This window comes from Haemaphysalis longicornis, unplaced genomic scaffold (genome assembly GCF_048455015.1).
Source record: "Haemaphysalis longicornis isolate Haplotype H1 unplaced genomic scaffold, Haemaphysalis longicornis Haplotype H1 scaffold_6, whole genome shotgun sequence".
Classification (NCBI taxonomy): Eukaryota; Metazoa; Arthropoda; class Arachnida; order Ixodida; family Ixodidae; genus Haemaphysalis; species Haemaphysalis longicornis.
In genome coordinates this window covers 31,851,712-31,875,238 of record NW_027526407.1, presented here as the reverse complement: position 1 = coordinate 31,875,238, position 23,527 = coordinate 31,851,712, and the positions used below count along the sequence as shown (strand labels likewise).

The 23,527-nt window shown below is 47.3% G+C and overlaps 1 protein-coding gene across 1 annotated transcript in view; it reads left to right on the top strand.

Moving 5' to 3' along the window:
- The first annotated feature begins 5,311 nt into the window (after window positions 1-5,311).
- The window catches only part of Noc1 (Nucleolar complex protein 1), a 57,205-nt gene continuing 38,989 nt past the window's right edge, over window positions 5,312-23,527 (top strand). Inside the window, exons 1-6 of the mRNA XM_077673948.1 lie at window positions 5,312-5,552; window positions 6,614-6,725; window positions 7,523-7,714; window positions 12,399-12,466; window positions 14,882-15,085; window positions 19,187-19,384. Coding sequence (XP_077530074.1) covers window positions 5,337-5,552; window positions 6,614-6,725; window positions 7,523-7,714; window positions 12,399-12,466; window positions 14,882-15,085; window positions 19,187-19,384 — 990 coding nt within the window. The 5' untranslated portion in view covers window positions 5,312-5,336. The remainder of the gene's footprint in view (window positions 5,553-6,613; window positions 6,726-7,522; window positions 7,715-12,398; window positions 12,467-14,881; window positions 15,086-19,186; window positions 19,385-23,527) is intronic.

Here is a 23,527-nt window from a genome sequence, read left to right as displayed (position 1 = left end):
CTTAAGCTTCAATACTTGAGGTCTGTGGTCATGGAAAAAGGTACGTCTTTGCTACCTCTGGTAGTGGATCCACACTGCAAATTACCCGCCGCGGTGGATCAGTGGCTAAGGCATTGTGCAGCTGAGCACGAGAATGCAGGTTCGATTCCCGGCTGCGGCGGCCGCTTTTCTGATGGAGGCAAACACCAAAAGCGCCCGTGTGTACAGGATGTCAGTACACGTCAAAGATCCCCAGGTGGTCAAAATTAATCCGGAGCCCTCCACTAAGGTGCACCTCATGGCCTGCAATGTGTCGGCGCATTAAACCCTACAATCAATCAATCACTTTGCAAATTGATGTTGAGGTCAGCTTCCTCACTAAGGGAGAGGCAATGACCCCAATTCGAGTTAACGCTACCGATTTTGGGATGTAGGCAAGAAAAATTCTCATACAATCAGTCCAAGGAGATATGAACTACAGCAACAGCTATTGGCATATGCAATCATTTTGATTCTTCAATGATGGCATTTTGCACGGTATGTCATAAAGTCGCTAGTCCTGCCAGGAGTGGATTGGGTTGGGATTGGATTGGATTGATATAGCACCTGCAGTTGGTGGCATTTCACGTATGCTACACAGTTGCCTAACAACAGTTCGCTCTCGGATTGGAGTAGCAGGTGTTTTTTCATGTCGTGAGTCGTCACTGCCTGCCTCGTGCTGTTTGTTTGCACGTAATGACTGATGAATGGTGTGTGTACTTGTTTGTTTTGCTCCATTTCCCATACGACTTCGAAGAGACATATGCCTCCAAAATTCAATCGCACTGGCACCGAGAGCGGAGTTACAAGTTTGCAACTGAATCGAAGAAATCTTTGGCAAAGTTTTGGGGACAAACTCGGGCTGTCATGATGTTAAATGGGTGGTCCCTTTTTGTGGTGGTCAGCCATGCCTTGCATGCTTGCTTGTTCGTCATCAGGAATGCTGTGGAAAGACGCCTAAAAAAACGAGGTGATGCAATGATTGTTGACGGGGCAAAAAAAAAAATACTATAGCCTTTTTAACTTGGTTTCCTGACTCAAAATTTGTGCTAGGTTATCATTTCAAATACAATATGATAGGTTCATCTTTCGAAGCTTGTGAAGAAGATCAAAATGAAACGGTCACAACACACAACAAGGTGAAAGAAAAAGCTCCCTGCTTACTCCTCTTAGGGGCAAAGCCCCTTTGGGGCTGGGGCTGTTGGCGTCTCCTGTCGTCGCCCTCGTAATCGTCATTCGTCTCATGCAGTCACGGTACTAAAACATTGGGACACTCGTTTATGCCTTGCACTAGAACGCTTCATGCTTCAAAGATGTGACTTTTACAGCAAAGCTGTGTACCTCTACCCTCCAAGGGTTTCATCTCCGTGGGCAAAAACTCCAAGGCACCAAAAATACATTTATAATTTGCATGCTTCACCCCTTCCCAGGTTTCACATTAGTGAAGATGGCCCGGGATATTTTTTTTTTTTGCTACCTCCTCAAGCCTGCACTGAAAACATTTAAGAATCATTTAGTGCGGTGATCGCTGAACTAAAGCATCCAAAGTTACCTGCATAAATATACCCAAACTGCGCCCTTTTTCGTGTTGTCGGTTTTGCTGTAGTGCATCTTTGCACAGCATCATCTCTTTTTGCGCTCGGAGCATTTTCTGCGCTCTTTTTGTCTAGTTGCGCCAGATAATCGTCATTCATGGCAAGGACAATCACAGATCAAGCAATGGTTGGGGTTGGGCACGGAGTCGATTGATGCAACCGTTCGAGCTCATGACGCATGCCATTCGTGCTAACAACTAGTGGTTACATCACGTACGTGCCACACTCACGTCATCATGGGCACATAAAAAAACTGATGCTTGCAAACAGCACATAAAGCTTCATACCACATATTGTAGCAGTTAAGTTTGCCTTGAGCTGACAAAGCATGCATGTGAACACAGCAGTTCAGGGATGTATACGCCTCGAGCGCGGCCTGTAGGGGCGCCACTGAAATCCCCCTAGCGGCCCGTTTCGAAAGCAGCCGCGGGAGTCCGCGCCCCGCTTCCCAGTGCCACCGCTGCTTTTGCGGCACGTTCACGACTGAGATTTACCGTTTGCGGGCGTTTGAAATCCATGTTTATGTGGAGCAGTCACTCTGTTCGCAAATGGGGTGTGTTTACGAGAGTGTAAATGTTTCTGACGCGATCTTAGTGGGGTGTATTCGGTCTGTATAAGCGCCAGATGTGTGCCACAGGCCAGCGTCGCGGAACCGGCGTATGATGGAGCCGATTGTAGTTACAGTGACCGGAATTAACTAGCCTTGTCTCCGTAACCACCGGTTCCTCAGATGTTCATGCTACGGCTATACACTACGATTTAAATCGGTTTTCTGCGCTTACATAATCAGCGGAGCACTCATACCTGACAGCGCGCCAGTTACGTTTGCCAATATTATACCTCAGATATTGATCACCACCATTTACAAGCCAGTCTGTGTTATTTCGGGAATATTCAACGAAAGTACGATGGACAATCCTTAATTATACTCGTGGATCAGCACACGACAGAGTCGTCTTGTCGTGAGGTGAGCGCCTGCAAACATTCATCTGCTACATATATCCTCTGCGAGCAGCGCGGAGACGGGCCTAGAATATAATCCGCGTCCGCGACTAAATGCTCCTTCAAAATATCGTCAGATAGCACAGGGAGCCTGCAGAATAAAGAAGAAACTGAAATCAGAGGGCCTTATCACATACCACACTCTTCCAACGACACCTTTCATCGCTTAATTGTTGAACAGCCTACCCTGCATACTTTCAAAAATGCGTCCGCCGTATGATCAGGTCTTCGTTGAAGTAGAAAAACAGAAGGAAAGTGAACGCGACATTTGTGTGCGGGATTACTAAACCGTTCATTGCTTGATTCCGCTCCGCATTTGTACACAGCGTCCCCCCCGATGTCTCGCGAAAAAGCAGTGCATTTCGCGTATAGTTGGTCCAGTGAACCCTACCTGGCTTAAGTTTCGACGAACGTCTCTAGCATGTCAGAATAAGCTGCACTGTTTTTTTTTTTTTTCATTTCTCTTAGAGGTATTATGTTTCTTAATTCCGCACTTGCACAGCATTTTTTTCTCGTGGTTTCATTAACTTGCCTTGGTTCTTGCTATAGGGCGTGTGTGAGCACATATTTAACGAGCACAGGCTTGGAATTTACTTAACATTTTCGCATGGTTTATATTCTTATAACAGGCATTAGTTATTGTCCGGGATTGGATAATCACATCCCCGAAACACATTTTTCTGCGACGTATATATTCGAAACGAAGCCGCGTTCGTTACCCACGCTGCAAAATGAAGCCAACCTCTCATTGTGGCAATATCAGGTCTAAACGATGCGACAGTAGAATTCATTTGTGCCTGATGTTTTGGAGGTGACATGGGTGATATGCTGCTGCCGTCGCCGACGCCCGGAAGAGCGGCGACGAAGCGCGCAGAACCGCGTCTCCGGGTGGCTCTTGCAGGCGATCGCGTACTCTACGAAGACGCAGCTGCTTTTTAAGTGACCTAAACGTACTCTTTGTCTATAGACGTCACCATAACAAGTTTTTTTAGGGCGCGAAAAGGCGAAAAGAAGCGAAACAGAACCAAAACACTGCACGAGCACCTATCAGCCACGCAGCGCAAATCCCGTCAACGCCGCTGAGAAGCGGCGGCAGGCGGCGCAGCGATCGCGAAGCTCGAGGCGTATACACCCCTCCAACACCTCCCATAAAGATTCCACAACCACAAGCACCCCGCCTAGGGATTTATATTGCGCGGTTATACCTCATTTAATAAAAACGGCTTCAGTTTTACTATACGTCTTCTTGCTGCACATTGTTCTGATGATGATGGTTTAATTTTATTGGCGCAAGGCCGACATGGGCAAAGAGTGCCAAACACAAAGGCACATTGTTCTACCGGGAAATTTTAAGATGCATCTCCCGGCTCCATGGCGGAGCACTCATTGTAGGACATACCAATCAGTATGCACGTGGAAAGCTGGGCGTGTTGGTACAGGATCGCAGAAAAACAGCACAAAAAGAGACACGGACAGAGGGAGGGCGACATGCGCTGAGACATTGATCAACGCAGTCCTTGCCCTCCTCTCTCTGTCTGTGTCTCTTTTTTCACTGTTTTTCTTCCATCAATATCCACATGCCTCCTATTTTTCAAATTTCAATGATGCATAACTTATAGCGACGTGATGTTTTAATTGGTTGATTAATGCGAACCATGCATGGAGCCCGTCAGTAAAATTTGAATTCCCCTTTAAGTTCCTTTGTGAGGTTAGCCAGCTTAATTTTATACCACAGTTAAATCCATAAAAAGTAGAAATAAATACGCGCGTGTGCGTGCCTGTCTGCGGGAGAGAGAGGGGAAGAATAATTTGCTTGCGCAGACTCAAGTTAGCCCGCGGCCAAGGTTTTCAGCATAGTTTAGGTTCAGAATGTATCGTATTTACTTTTTTAAATCGAAGCTTTATATGGCTACGCGAAAGAAAATCTGGCGGTCCCGTGTACGCAGAAAACTCCTCCTGCACAACCTTATGCGCATGCGCGAAATAACCAGGTCGTGGAGGAGTTAGAAGGGGGACAAGGCCGTAGCTACAAGGCCGTAGGAACGGCGCATCACACGGAGCGGTAAAGAGCATCCCCCGCAGCAGAGCGAGCACGCAGCGAGCTACTGCGAAGCGCAGCTGGCTCAAGCGACGACGGCGGAGGCGGTGAGGTATCAGCCATGGGTATCAGGCGGAGCGCGTCAACATGGCCATCATCATCACCAGCCTATCTACGCCCACTGCAGGACAAAGGCCTATCCCGTAGATCCAATTAACCCGGCCCTGTGCCAACTGCGACCAATTTATCCCCGCAAACTTCTTGATCTCATCTGCCCATCTAACTTTCTGCCGCCCCCTGCCCCGCTTGCCTTCTCTAGGGATCCACTCTGTTACTCTTCATGGCCAACGGTTATCTTGCCTTCGCATTACATGCACTGCCCACGACCATTTCTTCTTCTTAATTTCTACTAATATGTCTTTAACACGCGTTTGTTCCCTGACCCACTCCGCACTCTTATAATCTTCCGTTCCATATTGCTCGCTGAGTAGTCCTCAAATTCTTTGCTGGTGAACCATCTTCCCGGAGTGTATGGGATAATTTTTTTTATGTAATGCGCGAAGTTTACTAACCCCGAGTTTGCGAACCGCGTTGCTGGTGATAATTTGTTTATGACTTTGTTGTTTCTTCATGGGGAAGAGCAGCCGTAACACAGTTTTCAGTCTGGCAACCAGAAAGTGACAATGGCGGCGCCCAGCGCGATGGCTGGCGACGTGCGGTCTCACAACGCTGTGAAGAAAAAGCGTCCAAAAGAGCGTTTACCGAAAATTAAGATCCACAAAAGGGAAAGTGATGACATACAAAACCATGTTGAGAAGCCAGCGCCGGACGCCGAGCCTTCGAACAGCGTCAAGTTCACCCAGATGCTCGTCAAGCCAAACAAGAAGTGGTACGAACAGGTAAGCGTGGTCGTTCGCCAGCTTGTGTTTTTACCAGCTTCGTCACACTGCTTAGTGCGTTAGAAAGTCTGCGTTAGCTGCTGTATGTTTGTGGTTTTCTTGATTTCGACTTTCGTTGCTGTTAGGACCACCGATGGGCCTCAAATAAGGGGAAATAAAAGTTAACTCTGAACGCCAATTGTCGCTTTCGGCTTCATCAATGTATTGACCGCACATGGCAGGCAACCTCTCGCTTACGTTTCCCCATGATCAGTGCCCATGTCAAGCTTGAAAGTTCATTTTCTCTACGCAGTTCCCAGTATTGGGAATACGAAGTAAATAAAGTTTGACATCCCTCTTCGCGGCGTCATATCGTGACAAACCCAGCACTTGCCAAAGGCTTTTTGATCCCCTTGGATGGTTGGTGTCTCGGGGCCCAGTTTAGCGCTTTATCCCTCCTTCACTGTTATAATACCCTCTTCACGTTGGTAATCCTCGGACGATGCAGGGCTAGTAATGAACTTTCCAGATTTTCTCATTTGACGCGGCAATTTCACGCTGAATTTGTTCGGAAGCTAGTGCTACGGTAGTTGGTCGGTAACACAATGTGTTGGCGCACCTTGCTGCACATTTTACTTAGATGCATGTTTACTTGTTCACATGCTTACATTTTACTTAGATGCATGCACATTTTACTTAGATGCATGCACATTTTACTTAGAGCTAGAACTTTTCTTGTTATAAAAATAGTGGGCATTAACTTGTTTGCCTACATGCATTACAGCAGTGGCAAAAATAGAGGCTTTACGTTATATAAAAGGATGCACTGTTCAAATGGTAAAACAAAGATAAAGCTCTCAATGGGCAGTTTAACAAAAGTTGGATTGAATGTTATGACCGTGTGTGGGCCCCTATCAGTGCACAACATGAATTTCTGTCCAAACATTTTAAACCCTGGCATTACAACAAAAATCACATCTTTGCATGTGTGGATGCCCTCTTGTTGCTTTCACTGAGCAGGCCGACAAAATGTTTGAAACAACATTGTTAATGCACGTTTTACAATTTTTCGTCCAATGCAGCTACCTGAAGATGACTCCCCAGCGGTCATGGACAACCCCCAAGAACTGGTTTCAGCCAAGCGGAAGTTAGCGGAGGAACTCTTTGAGCATGACAAGGCTCTTTACAAGAAACGTAAGCATGAATGTGATTTCTGTGGGATGCTGTTGTAGAAGCCCTTAAAGGGACACTGAAGGGTGGGAACAAGTTGGCCTGTATCGATGTATTACGGTGCCGAGAACCTAAATACACCATTCTCGCAACCAGCAGATGTTAAATAAGGCAGAAAATGCCAAAAATGTGAAAACGGAACGGCACCTCGTATGCTTTTGGGTACTGTGGTTCGTGACTTCACAAAAGTGGTGAACGGCGAGAGCTTGTTGGAGAAGCATCTATAGATGTTTTCTTGAAATAAACAGTTCCGAAGTGGCTAAGCACATGAAATAAGTGTAAATAAAGGTTTTCTGTGAGCTCATTGTATCTAAAAAACACAGAGTAAACCTTTATACACTGCAAGGCAGGCTTCTTCCCTCACTAATCAGTCAGCCATCATGCTTTCATTTTCGTTCCAAGCAGTGCATTAAAAAACTGATTCTCTTACTGCATTCACCAGGGTTCATAGCACTGGAAAATGTTAAGATTACATTTTTATGACCTACACTGTTTTGCCTATTGTTTGACCGAAAATGATCAATTATCTCTAATTATCTTGGGAACTAATTGACTTACTAAAAAAATAGTGGTATATTTGAAATCAGTGGAAAAAAGGCAGCAAGGCTGACCAGTTTTACAGAGTTTACTTAGAAATTAAAGGAAGCTGTTTTAAGACCAGTGTCACCCCTTAAAGTGAAATAAAATAAAAGTGTATGAGCAGGAGCTTGTGGATTGAGCTTGTGTCGGTGAACTGTGACTGGTGTCGGCGGCCTTTTCAGAGCTGGAGTCCCGTTCCCGGGCGTCGGAGATGCGCTGGGTGCGCACGGTATTGGCCAGAGGGGTGCTGGCCGACAAGGTGGCGGCGCACACACTGCTCATCCAGGAGAGCCCCGTGCACAACCTGGCCAGCCTGGACGCCCTCACCAACATGGTGACGCCCAAGGGCAAGAAGGAGTGCCTGCTCGCCATGGGTGAGTGGCACACTGGGCTGTGCAGAGTCTCTCTCTATATCATCATCAACACCACCAGCCTATCTATGCCTACTGCAGGGCAAATGCCTCTCCCATTAATCTCCAATTACCCCGGTCCTGTGCCAACTGTGACCCATTTATCCCCGCAAACTTCTTCATCTCATCTGCCCATCTAATGTTCTGCCGCCCCCTGCCACGCTTGCCTTCTCTAGGGATCCACTCTGTTACTCTTAATGGCCAACGGTTATCTTGCCTTCGCATTGCATGCCCTGTACACGCCCATTTCTTGTTATTAATTTCTACTAATATGTCTGTAACTCGCGTTTGTGCTCTGACCCGCTCCGCTCTCTTCTTGTCCCTTAATGTTACACCTATCATCTTCCGTTCCATTGCCTGCTGAGTCGTTCTCAATTTAAGTTGAACACTCTTAGTGTGTCTCCAAGTTTCTGCCTCGTAGGTGAGTACCGGTAAGATGCAGCTGTCATACACTGTCTTCTTCAGGGACAATGCTAGGCTGCCATTCATTATCCGAGAATTTCTTACATAATCTCTGAGATAAAATCTGAGAATTCTCAGATAATCTCGCTCTAAAAGGGATCTAATCTACAGCACGCTAAGATGATGGCACAAAGAAGAGAGGCAGGACAAAGCGCTGAACTAAAACTGATGTTTTAATCAAGGCAGAGACAGATATACCGTACTTACCCGATTCTAACGCACCCCCGATTCTAATGCGCACCTGATTTTTCTGGCAAAAAAAACGAAAAACCTTGCACCTCTGATTGTAACGCGCACGGAACTTTGTTACCCAGAAAAACGAATGCAAGAGAAACAGCCGATTTATTTCCCGAAGTAATCTCACTCCTCGTCGCTCTCCGAGAGTTCCTTGTCGCTTTCCGCTGACCACAACATCTCGTCCTCGGTGCCGTCAAGCGCGTTCGCGATGCCACACTTTTGAACGAACGTTGAACCATGGTCGATGGGATCACGGCCCATGCCTCGCACGCCCATCCCGCAAGCTTCTCCAGAAGCGCACGCTTCAGCCGACCGCTCGGTTTGAACGCGATAGTGCTGCTCGTAAGCCACTCGTGGAAGCGGTGCACCGTCGTTGCCACTGGTGCCATTGCGGTTATCAAGCGCACAAGTGGAACGATTTGACGATTTGTGTGAACGCCAATAGAAAAGCCTAGGCGCCTAGGCTGCCTAGGCTTCCTCCATCTGAAAAATCGTTGCTAGGAGTTTTGGCACCATCTTAAGATGGTGATGGTGATGAATGGGACAAAATTTCTGCTGTTTCAGCAGTTTCGGTTTCGTATCCGATTCTAATGCGCATGCGGTGTTTTGGCCTATTTTTCCGGAAAAAAAGTGCGAGTTAGAATCGGGTAAGTACGGTATACCCAAAAAATTAAAGCCGTTCCACTCACTGTGAAAGCTGTCGGAAGTGCAGAGCAGTGATTCGCCATAATGGGCTGTACAGCCGTTATCGACCCACTGCTACCACCCAATGCAATTCAAATTTCCCGCCTTCACAATGCTCGCACGCCCCCTGCCTGAAACTGCGCCAGCAGGAGTTCTGTTCTTTTTGTGCTTGCTTTTCTTCCCGCTTGTGCCAACGTTGCACTGGAACTTTTTTTGCTTACTGTCCTGAAAACCAACCCAACGAGCGTTGCTAACTAAATGAACGCAGGCGCTGCTGGTTAATTATGCATATTTTGCTTGGAATGTACCTACAGTTTTCTTTGAGCTAAACAATGGGGGGATGTATGAGAAGCGGCAGCGGCTCACAAGTTTCGAATGCTTATGACTATATAAACCGCTTGGCTTTCGAAGCCTCTGGGTTACACCACTACGACGGAACACCATGTGGCTCTATTTGGGTCCAGCGAGCAAGCCAGCTATGACGACAAGGCGAGCCCCTAAAGTTCTCTGCACTTAGAACACACCCAAACGCACACTTATCATCTTTCTCACTACCTGTTACGTAGCAAGGTTCAGATAACACGTTTTTGCTTTTTGGGAGCACAACTGACCATACACTAATACGTGCATCTTTATTGCAATTTTTTTTAAGCTCATAATAAAGATACACGCATTAGCACGCCTGCAATCTTTTTCAAGACTGTAATGACGATGCATGAATTCACTTCCCTTTGTTTGCGCTGTAAAAAAACAAAAGTAGATTATCTGAACCTTGCTACGTAGTGGGCAGTGGGCGAGATGATAAGTGTGCGTTTCGGCGTGCCTTTGCAAGCCTTTCCATCAGCTGCGATCACATATACACATGGGTTTCTGCCTTGAATAAAGTGTCAGTCGTACTTCAGTGCGTTGTCCGGTCTTTCTCCTTTGTGCCCTTATATTAGCTCACTGTAACACCCCCTTCTAAAGATGTGTTACCACTAGCCCACCATTCTGCTGCTGCTGAGCCCAAGGACGCTGGTTCGATTCCCAGTCGCGGCGGTTGCTTTTCCGATAGAGGGGAAAAGCAAAAAATTATGCCCACCTCCCCTTGCAGGAACCCTGGTGTGATGCAACGCTGAAGGGGGTTCCATTGTGCGTTTCCGTTGGGTCGATTACTCGAATTGCGTGAGCAATCATCGGGTGATGAGAGAGAGAGAGAGAGAGAGAGAGAGAGAGAGAGAGAGAGAGAGAGAGAGAGAGAGGGAGAGAGGGAGAGAGGGAGGGAGGGAGGGAGGGAGAGAGAGAGAGAGAGAGAGAGAGAGAGAGAGAGAGAGAGAGAGAGAGAGAGAGAGAGAGAGGGAGGGAGGGAGGGAGGGAGGGAGGGAGGGAGGGAGGGAGGGAGGGGGGGGGACACGACCGTCGACCGGAGCGCGGCACTCCGCTTATATGCGCAGCGCGCCCGAAGGAGAAGAGACAGCGTGCTGCGCCGCGCACAGCGCCGCCCACCGCCGGAGTGAGAGATGTTGATGTTTGGGGGAGAGGGCGCGCTATCACGGCGAGAGGAGAGGGGGTGAGCAGAAGAGAGACGCAGCTGTGCGGACGCGGACAATGACGACGCAGGAAGGAGCCACCAGCAAGAGATGCTCCTCTCAGTGTCGCATCTAAAAAACGCCCATGTGTACGAGATTTCGGTGCATGTTAAAGATCCCCAGGGGGTCAAATTAATCCAGAGCCCTCCACTACGGCGCGCCTCATTGCCTATGTAGCGTTGGTGCGCTAACCCTTCTAATCAATCAAGCAATCGATCAACTAGCCCACCAAGCCATCATTGCGACCCTTTCTCATTGCAAAGAGTGGCACATGCCCAGCTGTCTGTTTGCACATATGTATGAAAGAACAGCTGCTTCCCATGAAAGTTGGTGGCATACTGGACTTGTCTGTGTTGCTGGGCTTGTTGGTTTGATTGTGTCTTGTAAAGGTGAAGGCGGTAGAGTGCAGTATTTATTCAAATATGAGGCGACTTTTTTTTTTTTTTTTTCGAAATTCATAGTCTCCAAGTCATACCTCGCCGTATATTCAAAGCTCAGTATATATATATATATATATGGCTAGTTTTTTTTTACTCTCCCTACTGCACTCTCGCCTTATAATTGTGACCGCCTTATAATTGAAGAAATACGGTAAAGGTTCACAGGAAAAGACAGGACAGGCGCCTGGTTATTCGACTCTTCACACTAAACCGGAGTGTGATAACATCACACTAGGCAGAATATGGAACTGATAGTGATGCCGCTTATTTCGGAAAGCCATCGGGGATGGGCAGTCAGTAGGGTACAACATGCCATGGTCACTCTTGGGCTACGCCGCCATGGTCTCTCTTTTCAACAATAGACAGCGATGTGTCTGACCCTAAGAAATGGGAACTGGAATGACGGTCCACTTGTGCTCAAAGCCAATTTTGGGATTTAAACACTTATACCCCAGTCACATGACAAATAAAATGTCATTCAAAGTGAATGACATTCACTTTGGTCGTGCGGGTATACACGGCGAAACAAATGTCATTTGATAGTAATAGCGGTGACGATTAACGAGGTCGCAAAACCACAAAATTATTTTTCAAGTGTATCTAGATACATAATATATTTTTAAAAACATAAGAAAGGATTGTGAAAATTATCGGTTTAGGGGACACCAGTAGACATCACAAGCCAAGACAAGTTCGAAAAAAATCCGTATTAGGGTAGCGTGCACATTGGGAACGAGATTTTTGTTTTTGGTATAACTTGCTTGTCTCTCTTTATTTGAAAAAAAAACAACATGAAGGAGGAGATATAAGTTTACTAACAGTTTTTAGAAACAGTATTTTTCGATTTATTACGAAACTTTCTTCTCTAGTGACGCGCCACTGCTGCTGAGGCTACTCATTTGGGCGCTGAATGAGCTCCCGAACATCAGTTAGCTGCTAAATGTCATTCGCCTCAAATGCCATTTGGTATTCCCGTGTAGCGTTGAATTATTGACATTTAGATCAAATGACATTTGCTTTAAATGTCTTTAGATCTGCGGTGTGACAGGAATATTACATAAAATCCTGCAAAAATACTGCAAAGATACAGACGACGTGATGGATCTTCAATATCAAGGCTGTCTTGCTCAAATCAAGATGGTGGGCAACCTGAGCTCATGTGGTGAAACGTGTTCTTGTGTAGTGTTTGTGAGATGCAGTGCAGCTTTTTTGCCTAGTCGTGAGTGTACGTGCCTGTGTTTTGTGGCTTGTGTGCAGATGCTCTGAGGGATCTGTTCCTGTCCGACCTCCTGATACCTGACAAAAAGCTGAGGCCCTTTTGCCAGGTGAGTGCTCGGCTGTGACATCCATTTGTGGATGCTCGCGTGATGTGTCCACTTTTAACTTAAGACAAGGTTGAAGCTGCATGCAGGAGATGATGAAGTAACTGTGGGCTTGTTAAGAAAGGGATTGATATTGTACTAGGAAATATTGCAATTTTTTTCTCGTAATGTTTCGGGATATTAACCATACCACTAGTCTGAGAAAACAACACCCTTACTCTACTTTTCAAGAATTGGGATGTCTAGAATTGTAAGAATTACAAACCCATTAGTGCAGCCTGCTCTGTACAGGCTGTTTACCGAGGGTAGAGTTAACTGTGGAAGTAGCACAATATATTTCCACCAGCTGAGAGCACAGGCACAATTTTGGGATGTTTTCTCATCAGTGTATCCCATTGATGCCATAAATGGGTGATAGAAAAAGTAAAAAAATCATTTTAGTAAATGGAAACTGCTGTGGTAACAAAAGCTTTCATGTACTGCCAGCGGAGTACAGCCCAACAGCCAGCGGCGGAAGTGTAAGGTTATTAGCACTGGCAACTAGACTATCGAGCTTTCAGCCTTGTTAAAATTTTGTTAAAATTTTTAACAAAATTTTTTGTTGGAATATGGAATATTTTTTCCTGTGCCTCTTGCTTCCTGCCAGCTTTACATGACTAATGATGAGCTCTTGTATGTCATGGAAGATGGCATGGAAACTGGAAGGGAAGAAAAGACAGTTTTGATCATTAATTTCTATACCAACAAAACAATTTGTTGCCACACAAAAGCACATAGAGCCACAAATGGTAATGATCTCGCTTTTCAAGGTGAATCTCCATCAGCCAATCAGAGTCCACAGCAGTTCTTAGGACAGGAGTTGCTTTTAGCGCATGACAATATGCAGCTTTATGGCTACACAGGAATGATTTGAAGACGTTTAAAGCTCGCCTGTGTAGTTGTATGGGTACATACCAGGTGGATGTCAAATTTCTTCTTCGGGAAGTTTTGACTATTAAGCTGGTCGACAATTGAAGCGCTGGATTTGGGCCTGACTGCTTTTTCTCAGTGTTTTTAAAGGGACAGACAACTGATTTTTGTGAAGTGCATGTCCTGTAGCTCATCTGAAAGCCAGCATTCTATGTACTGGGGCAACTGTGAGGAATTTCTAAATTAACAGGCGTAACTGATTTTAATTTTGCAATAAAATATCCGAAGTCTGAAAGGTAGTAGCGCCTGTAGTGTTTAAACACGGCACTACCTTACCTGTCGAAACAAGTCCGTCAATTTCAACACGTGATTCAAAAACTGCATGAAAGAATGGGAACGGTTGCACATTATTGTTGTTTGAGCTGGAAGCAAGTTTTGAAGTACCTCTTTTAATCTCACGTGCAGTTAAAAGTGGGTTGCCGCATGGCTCTCTGTCAGGGTTGCCAGAATTAATTTTGGCGGGCCATGTATGGCTGTTAGGGCTAAAAATTCCAATTTCAAAATTTCTAGCGTGCTATCAGCAAAACTGTTTGAGTTTAAGGGGCCATGCAGACATAATACAAGTTCATTTTATTTGAAAGATTTCATGTTTTACAGTGCCCCCAGCGCTTGTCCGACAGCAAACGATGCCGTATTCACTGAGAAATTAATCAATTTAGGTTAAAATTTTTATTCTCCTGCCTAATCATGTCTTTGCGGGACGTGTGCCATAGAGTCACAAGGGCGGGTATTCAAACGGCAGCCTTGCTTGCCGTCAGTCCTCCCGAATGGTGCTACCTAACTCGGACACGGACTGTTGTCCGCCGTTGCTTTGTTTTTGACCGTATTTGCACCTGGCTTGTTTTTGTTACTGTAGAAAGTAATTGTTCGTGAAACATAGGGTATCCTCAACAAACAGGGTCACGTAAGACAACGCCACTTACGCCAATCAGCCAGTGTCGTGTAAGAAAAATCCAAAGCGGCGGACTGCTGTGCAGCTAAAACAAGCATAGTGTGCCCAGTACAAAGTGCAGTGTGCATTGGTACTTGTATGTTTACGTGTTCTTTCATCACTTTCATTGTTTCCCCAGCCATTCTTACTGCTGTAGAATGAATATGCATTACATTTAGGCGCAAATGGCTCATTCGGCAAGCTTATAAGCCCTGCCTAATTTGCGTTTGCTTTTGCAGGCCTCAGCCAATCGCACAGCTGGGCATATGACGGCGTAGGGAAATGAGCTAGCGGGTTGCAGAACCATTCCCTTTTTTCCTAATTGTATAACCTATTTGAGCGAACCATGTGTTACAAGTGGTGTCAGTATGATTCTAACGGGGCAGTCTTTCAAATGAACCAAACTTGTGCTTTGTCTCCATGGCTGCTGCTGCTTTAACGTGTTTTAAGGGGTGACCTTTCATTTAGGATAGAGAAAATATCCTCGACCAGAATCTGTCTCCTTTGACAACGTTCAGCGTCCCCTGGAGAGCGTCGCTGGCACGGGCCCGGTGGAGTGTCGGCAGCTGGTGCTGTGGCACTTTGAGGAGCTGCTGAAGGAGCGGTACGCGGCCTTCCTGCAGCGCGTCGAGACGGCCTCCTTCGACCAGGTGGAGAAGCTGAAGCTGCGCGCGGTCACCTGCATGTTCCACCTGCTCACCTACCACCCCGAGCGGGAACAGGTGAGGGGGGGGCCACCATTCACGCTCTCTCGTGCGTGGTCTGTGTTGTGTTTGCTTGCTCGTGTGTTGAAGCTAGTCTGTTTTGTTCATTTGTTGAAGTATGAAAGGGTGCATGATGTGTTACAGTCGAACCTATTTATAACAAAGTAGTACCGGGATAGTAATTTAGTTCGTTATATCCGATATTCGTTGTAACGGCAGAGCAAAAAATCAGCTCAAACCAATCGGTTATCTGGGTTCCCAAAATCCTTGGTGCAGAAACGCATTATTTAAATTTTTGAATCTGCTATAAACAGGGTAACCCTAATCTTTCTCCTTGTGGCATTTGAGGCTCAATGAACCAGCACAGGAAACGGGAAATTACGACAGAACAAAGTTCATTTGAGGAGACAGGCCTGCATTGCTATTTTTTCGAGGAAGGATGTGATCTTTGTCTGGTGGACACTCACAGCACTGAGCAGGATAAAGTTTTCTACAGTGGGCACGAACAAAAGTGCCTTTTCTGCTTCTATACGCCTCGAGCGCGGCCTGTAGGGGCGCCACTGAAATCCCCCTAGCGGCCCGTTTCGAAAGCAGGCGCGGGAGTCTCCGTCCCGCTCCCCACTGTTGCCGCTGCTTTTGCGGCTTTTTCACGACTGAGATTTAGCGTTTGCGGGCGTTGGAAATCCATGTTTATGTGGAGCAGTCACTCTGTTCACAAATGGGGTGTCTTTACGAGAGTGTAAATGTTTCTGACGCGATCTTAGTGTGGTATATTCGGTCTGTATAAACGCCAGGTGTGTGTCACAGGCAAGCGTCGCGGAAACGGCGTATGCATGGACCTGATTGTAGTTACACTGCCCTGAATTTAGTAGCAGTGTATCCGTAAACACCGGTTCCTGGGATGTTCATGCTACGGGTATACACTACGATGTGAATCAGTTTCGTGCGCACATATTCAGCGGAACACTCATAACTGACAGCACGCCAGTCACTTTTGTAAATATTATACCTCACATATTGATCACCACCATTTACAAGCCAGTGTGTGTTAATTTCAGGAATATTCAACGTAAGTGCGACGGATAATGCAGAATTATACTCGGGGATCAGTACACGACAAAGAGTCGTCTCGTCGTGAGGTGAGAGGTCGCAAACATTCATCTGCTACGTACATATATCCTCTGCGAGCTGCGTGCAGACGGGCTTAGAATATAATCGGCTTCCGCGAATAAACGCCTCTTCGAAACACCGTCACATGACACAAGGAGCCTGCAGAATAAAGGAGAAATTGAAATCAGAGGGCCTTATCACGTACCACACTCTTCCAACGACACCTTTCATCGCTTGTGAACTGCCTACCCCATATATTTCCAAAAATGCGTCCGCCGAACGATCAGCTGTTCTTTAAAGTAAAAAAACAAAACGACAGTGAACGCGAGATTTGTGTGTGCGATTACTAAAACGTTCATTGCTTGATTCCGCCCCGCATTTTCACACAGCGTCCCCCTCCCCTTCTCCCCCTTCCCCCCTATGTCTCGCGAAATAGCAGTGCATTTCGCGTATAGTTGGTCTGGTGAACCCTACGTGGCTTAATTAAGTTTCGACGAACGTCTTTAGCATGTCAGAAGCTGCACCGTATTTTTTTTCCATTTCCGTTAGAGCTATTATGTTTCTTCCGCACTTGCACAGCATGTATTTTTCTGTGGTTTCATATTAGACTGCCTTGGTTCTTGCTATAAGGCGTGTGTGGGCACATATTTAACGACATACAGGCTTGTAATATACTTAATATTTTTGCATGGTTTATATTATTATAAAATGCATAAGTTATTGTCCGGGATTGGCTAATCACATCCGCGGAACATATTTTTCTGCGACGTATATACTCGAAACGAAGCCGCATTCGTTGACCACGCTGCAAAATGAAGCCACCCTCTCACTGTGCTGGCATCATGTCTAAACGAGGCGACAGTAGAATTTATTTGTGTAATTGGAGGTGACAGGGGTGATGTGCTGCTACCGTCGCCGACGCCCGAAAAAGCGGCAACGATGTGCGCAGAACCGCGTCCCCAGGTAGCTCTTGCAGGCGATCGCGTGCTGTATGAAGACGCAGCTGCTTTTTAAGCGACATAAACGTACTCTTTGCTTATAGACGTCACCATAACAAGTTTTTTAGGGCGCAGAAAGGCGAAAAGAAGCGAAACAGAACCAAAACACTGCACGAGCCCCTATCAGCCACGCAGCGCACATCCCGTCAACGTCGCGGAGAAGCGGCGGCAGGCGGCGCAGCGATCGCGAAGCTCGAGGCGTATAGTTTCGGATACCAGGAGTTTTTCCAAGTAGCTTCTCGGCCTACTGGTTAAATTAAATATTTCTTCATTATATCCGATAGTGCGCGCAGCTCTCACAGTTTCACTTTCGTTGTAAACGAATAAGTGTCATTGAAATGAAGCGTGGCCAACCAAGTTCGTATTTAGTTTGCTATAGCCAATAATTCACTATATCAGTGTTCGTTATAACGAAGTTCAACTGTATGCCGTACCAGCCGCGGTGGCTCAGTGGCTAAGGCGTTGTGCTGCTGAGCACGATGACGCGGGTTCGATTCCCAGCCATGGCGGCCGCTTTTTTGGTGGAGGTGAAAAGCAAAAGCGCCCGTGTGTACGAGATTTCGGCGCATGTTAAAGATCCCCAGGTGGTCAAAATTAATCCGGAGCCCTCCACTACGGCGCGCCTCATCGCCTGCGTTGCGTCGGCACGTTAAACCCTACAATCAATCAACTGTATGCCATGCCCCACCGCTAAACAAGCATAAAAGATACTAAACCACCCTTATTTATAAATATAATGCATAGAATTGGGCTCAGAGAGCATTTTAGTGTAAACAGTGGCAACACATAATGGCTCGTGGTAAAAAATTGTAATATTGCTGGGGCTCCAACCAGGCCAGATTGCTCCAAAACGTGCGATTCTGCCCCTAGGCTACTGAGGAAAAACGAAGGTCTTCCTTTAGAAGTTGCTCAAAAGGACAGGAGTGTTCCCAGCGAACCAGGAGATGGCACTGGGAGTGTACAGGAAATGCTGGGCTTGTAGCTACCTGGGAATGGTATGTCGTGTACATGACACTAGCCAGCATGGCTTCGTTTCCAGCATTTCCTGAAGCAACTTGTCACTCTCACTGTTTTTGGGTAATGTTAAACCCTCTTTTGACTGAGAAAGAAAGTGTAATTCTCAGGACTTCAGTGAAATGACACTGACGCCATTGCAGTTATGCTGTCATGTCTATACCCCTGTTCACCACACTTAAAACATTGCCATGAAAAGCATTTTTCTTCTGTAGGGGGCTGAAAGACTAAAGAAAGTGGCGCAAAGCTTGTATATGTTCGTTGGGAGCTGATAAGAAGCAACTGAAATGCATGCATGTCTCATGGGGTGACACTCAACATGGCAGGAAACAAGTTTTATCAAGTTGGTATCTCATAAAAGTGCAGTATAAATGTACCTAGACACCAATCCCTCTTGGCAAGTAAAAAAAAAAAAGAGCAAAAAATAATGTTTTAATAGTGAAGCTCTTTAGCAAATCACAATTTTTTGTCTGCAGATAAAAATACCAAGAAATTGCTGAGCGCTCATGTGTATGTGCCTCGTGACGACCACCCAGCATCATCGGTGCACGTTTGCAAGCCAGGCATACCGTCCTAGAAGATTAACCAAGAATGGCAAAAAAAAAAAAAAAAGAATGCCAGCGTTAATGCTATCGAGGCTACACTTACTTGGAACAAGAAAGACAGGTCATAGCGTACCCTCTTCCAAGGCGATGTCCAATTATTATCACTTCCAAAAAAAATGAAGGAAGCTCACACTTATAGCAACAATGGTGGAGTAAAGGTCGCTGCGGCAGTGAAGAAGAAGCAAATCAGCTGCAATCATGGACTTAAACCTTTGTGATGGTCGTGAAGGTTGCGTACAGCTTCGCTACCTTCAAGTCTTGTGCGTTAGTTTGAGTTTCCTTCATTTTTCTCGTACCTTTGTCGTAAGTTGAAGGGCTCTTCTTTTGGGAAGTTCCTTCCCTGCCTGCCAATCGTGGCAGTGTTCCCCTTTAATAGTCACCGCCCCTCGCAGCTTCTCCTGGAGCGGCTGGTCAACAAGCTGGGCGACCGGACGCACGCGGTGGCCTCCCGTGTGGCCCACCACCTGACCCAGCTGACCAACCACCACCCGCTCATGAAGCCCACCATGCTCAGCGAGGTGGAGCGCTTCGTCTACCGGCCCAACGTGGCCCCCAAGGCCCAGTACTACGCCCTCTGCTTCCTCAGCCAGGTGGGTCGCCGGTAGTGGGGGTGGGCTTGATGGTGGGCCCAACGTTAGGCCTAACTTTACACTTTGACCTCTCACATTGTCAGCCAGTACCTGCTGCTTGATATTCGCCCTGAAATTGGCCTGTAGGTGGCGACAGCATCGTGCTGCCAGTGTGTAGGCTCCGGCAAGTGGTAGCGGGTGAATGCACACTGTGGGCACTCTTCGTGCTTTTTTTGCGCCGCATGTGCGCATGAAAGGCGTAGACAAGAGTGGTATGCTGTAGTTCGATACCTCAACGTTCAGTGTATTGCGTGGAACCGACAATAAGCTTTCATTACTACTCAAAAAAAGCAGCTACCCGTTGGGAATCGCTAAATGGCTGAGATAATGACAATGACCCTGTATGTCGTGGTTCTTGTACTTGTTCTTTGTACTTGTTCTTAAAATTTGGGTCCATCTTAAGGGGTTAAGACCTGACTATACTAGGCATTTGGTTATGCTGACCAAAGCACGTTTTTGGGCAAGGTGTTTAATGTGGGGATTTGAAAATAGGATACATGAAAATGAGATGTGAAGTGCAGCAGGACAGACGTAAACTCGCAACTGCCTAATTGTGCTAAGAGATCCGCCTGAAATATTCTCGCACATCCACAAAAATTTACTTTAACTTACGCATAAAAATTAGCAAAAATGTTGCAGGTTATCAGCAATGACTGTCCAAAAACGGTATTTATTTTTGAAAAGGAATGCGGAAAATTCCATGACACAGGCTCTTTAGTGTGTGTAAAGTACCATATTTTTCTATGTATAACCCACCCCTGCATATAATCCACACCCCCACTTTCAGCCCGCCGGAAAAGAAAGAAAAAATTTGCGTATTGCCCACACATTTCGATACAAGGAAGGCTGCAGCAAAGCTACTGCTCAAGCAACACATCATATAATATACTATTTAGGCAGAAAAAGCATATACAGTGGAATCTCGGTCATACGAATCTCAAGGGGCGGCAAAAATATTCGTATCACCCGAAAATTCGTATCATCAGAAAACGAGAAAAAATGGAATAGTGCCGCGCATGTGACATGCGGCGGCAACATGGCGTCGGCTGTTGCCCTGAAGAGGTGCAAGTAGTTCAGCGACCGCTTGTAACCTTCTGTTAAAACACAGCTCAAGGTGTAAACTCAATTGCTCATGCGGGGAAGAGCCCATAAAGTGGGAGAAAACTGCGCTATAAAATATCATCCGCGCCAAATATGCGCCGCGAAGGTGGCCCAGCAAGCGGCTGCGAGCGCTTCGAAATTGCCGCCATGAGGCACACGTCTCCCCATTGGCGCAAGTCATGACTCATGAGGCTCCTCTCACTGCCGTTGGCGGCAACCAAGGCTGAGCACGGCGGGGGGTAGGGCGGCGACGCACCGCTGTGTCGATAACAACGTGCGCACGCGGCCGCTCTAGCCATCGCCACCTTTAACTAGTTAAAGGAGGCGATGCTCTAGCCCGGCCGTGGGCAGAGGTACCACCCCAGCAGAGGCTGGCGCCGCGGTGCCGGCCCGAATCGTCAACGCGAGAGTCAAAAGAACGCGTGCTCACCTTCGACGCGACGTGCGCACGCGAACCGCATGCGATTCGTGCACGTCGGCGTTGCGCGCGCATTATTTTCACGCCCGCGATGACGATTTCGCCCCCGCGACAAATGCTACCTCGCTCGGAAAATGACGCCCGACGCGCGTGGCAGTGGGAGGAGCCTGCCGACTTGCGCCAATGGCGAGGTGCGCTCTTCATGGCGGCAGTTTGAAAACGCTCCGGACAGCCCGGTGGCCCCGCCGGAGATGTTTAGGCCTAACACCCCAGCAGATATTGAATGGGCGCTTTCACTACCGGCGCGGATGATGTTTTATAGTACCGTTTTCACCTACATTATAAGCTCCTTTACCGCTCAAGCAATTTCGTTCGTGCCTTGAGCGATATTTTAGAGAGCGCTTAGAAGCGGTCGCCCGAGCTCCCGACACCACTTCGCGGCCGAAGCTGCCGCCATGTTGCCGCCGCCGGCCGCGGCGCGTGCAGGTGGTTACGCGGCAGGGTCAGCGCGCCTGTGGCGTGCGCAGCGCGTTTTCGCGAGCAGAAAACGCTCCATGCGGTTCACGCTCCATGCTTTTGTGCCCGCGCGCAACCAAGGGCGCACGGCCACACCAACACTCCCGCCTTCCGTCCACGCCGCAGTCGTCTGCTCGCGGCTCCCGTGTTCGTATCACCCGCACCAGGTGATAAATGCGTACGGATCAACCGAATTTTTTTACATTGCATACAATGCATTTTCGCCGGGGAATTTTAAAAATTCGTATCACAACGAAATTCGTATCAACCGAATTCGTATCACCGAGATTCCACTGTATTTAGCAAGTAGAACACAGTGACTGCAAGGTGAAAGTCACCATCATTCACTCAGTGTGACTGCTCTCACTAGAGCTATCACTTGAGCCGCAGTCCTCACTGTTGTACACAAGGTCATCTTCACGGCACAATGCGCTGTGCAGCTTCATGGTACAACGCGCATTGCAGGGAAGCTCTACTAAAGGAAAAACCCCACTTGTTATCCACACCCGCTTTGCCACTGATATTTTCACATTTTTAGTGCGGGTTATACGCATGAAAATACGGTACGCCTCCGTTAATGTATGGGTGATAGTGCCTGGTTTGTGTGCAAAATAATTGTCTTTGTGTCTTCTTTCTAAAAGAACACACTGCAATTTCACAATAATGTGGCAAATGTATGGGTATGCATGGATCTTGTCGTCTCTAGCCCGTTCCATGTAGTTAAAGGGGCACTGACACAAAAATTTTGCATCTTGTTTTTTTTATTGCAAAAAGTAGCTAGTGACCTACTTATAACCTGTAGAAACCTCATTTGCTTCAACGTGCGACGGTTGTTTAATTAGAGGTATTTTCAATGCGGCCAGTCGCAGTTTCGGTTTCAGCGAGCGCCGCGAAACGATGGATTTTGTGGATTTTGTGTGAACAAAGCTGAGCACGTGACCGTCGGAGGGATATCACAGAGCAGAGCCGCCGTAGCACTGTCGACTCCGCATCGACGGCAGTTTCTGCGAATGCCCCCACGTACTGATCTCGTGAGGCGCTTAATTAAAAAGTGACCGTGGATGTGACGCAGGCGCTGCGAGTGCAAATGCTACCGCGGCTAAAGAACGACGCGCGACGCTCGAGACGGTGGGTGGCAAGACGCGCGCTGGGAGCAGCCGGCCGGTCTGCCTACAGATGTGTTCGGCTTAGCACTGCGGCGGATATTCGAGTGCCGCTCTCATAAGCGGTGCAGATGACAATTTTTAATGCAACCCGCCATCGCATCATTAACTCCTTTCTCATGTAAGCCACCATGGTCGGGACTTGGGGACAATTTCGTGCAGCCGTAACAAGCTATCACTCGAGCTACCTGCGCCGGCCTGGGCCACTTCGCGGCCGTGGCCGCCGCCTGCACAGCGACCGTGCGGCTAGCTCAGTGGGCTTTTCGTGCCTCCGGCGCGTTTTCGCATCCAATGGTAATAAACAGTAATAGAAACAGAGTGCCTGGAATCGCTGTAGAACTTTGGTCGCGGCCAGCTGCCCGATTAGCTGACGAAATCACGGCGCCTCCGCCGCCAACGATCGGGTCGTTCGTTCTCAAGAGCAGAAGCTCCGCCCTCCGGCCCTCCGATTGGAACGGCGAGCCGGGCGAGCCGGCGAAAAACGCCAGCAGTGCGGAAGCGGCAAACACAAACTCGTGACGTGTTGGATGTTGTTTATTTACACAATATCCTTGGGATGTCGATTGCGCGTGGTCCTCTGCTGGCTGCTCGGTTGCGTTTCGCACACTTTAAAATTGATTTTAAATATGTTGTAGGCTGTATTCGCCGCTGATATTTTGCAGATGATGTATATGTGTTCCCACCAATCTATCTCCGAAGTTACCTCGCCTTCAAAATTTTGTGTCAGTGCCCCTTTAAGTTTTGTCCTCTAAATAATTACCCCACCACCTTCAACAAAACACCCTCTGATGTTCCCAAGATGGCAGAAAACTGCACTCATCAGTGAGGCAAGTGCAAACTGTACAAATGATGTCTTTAACACTGATTATTGCATTCCTAGATGAAATCCGCAAGTAGAGGTAGCTA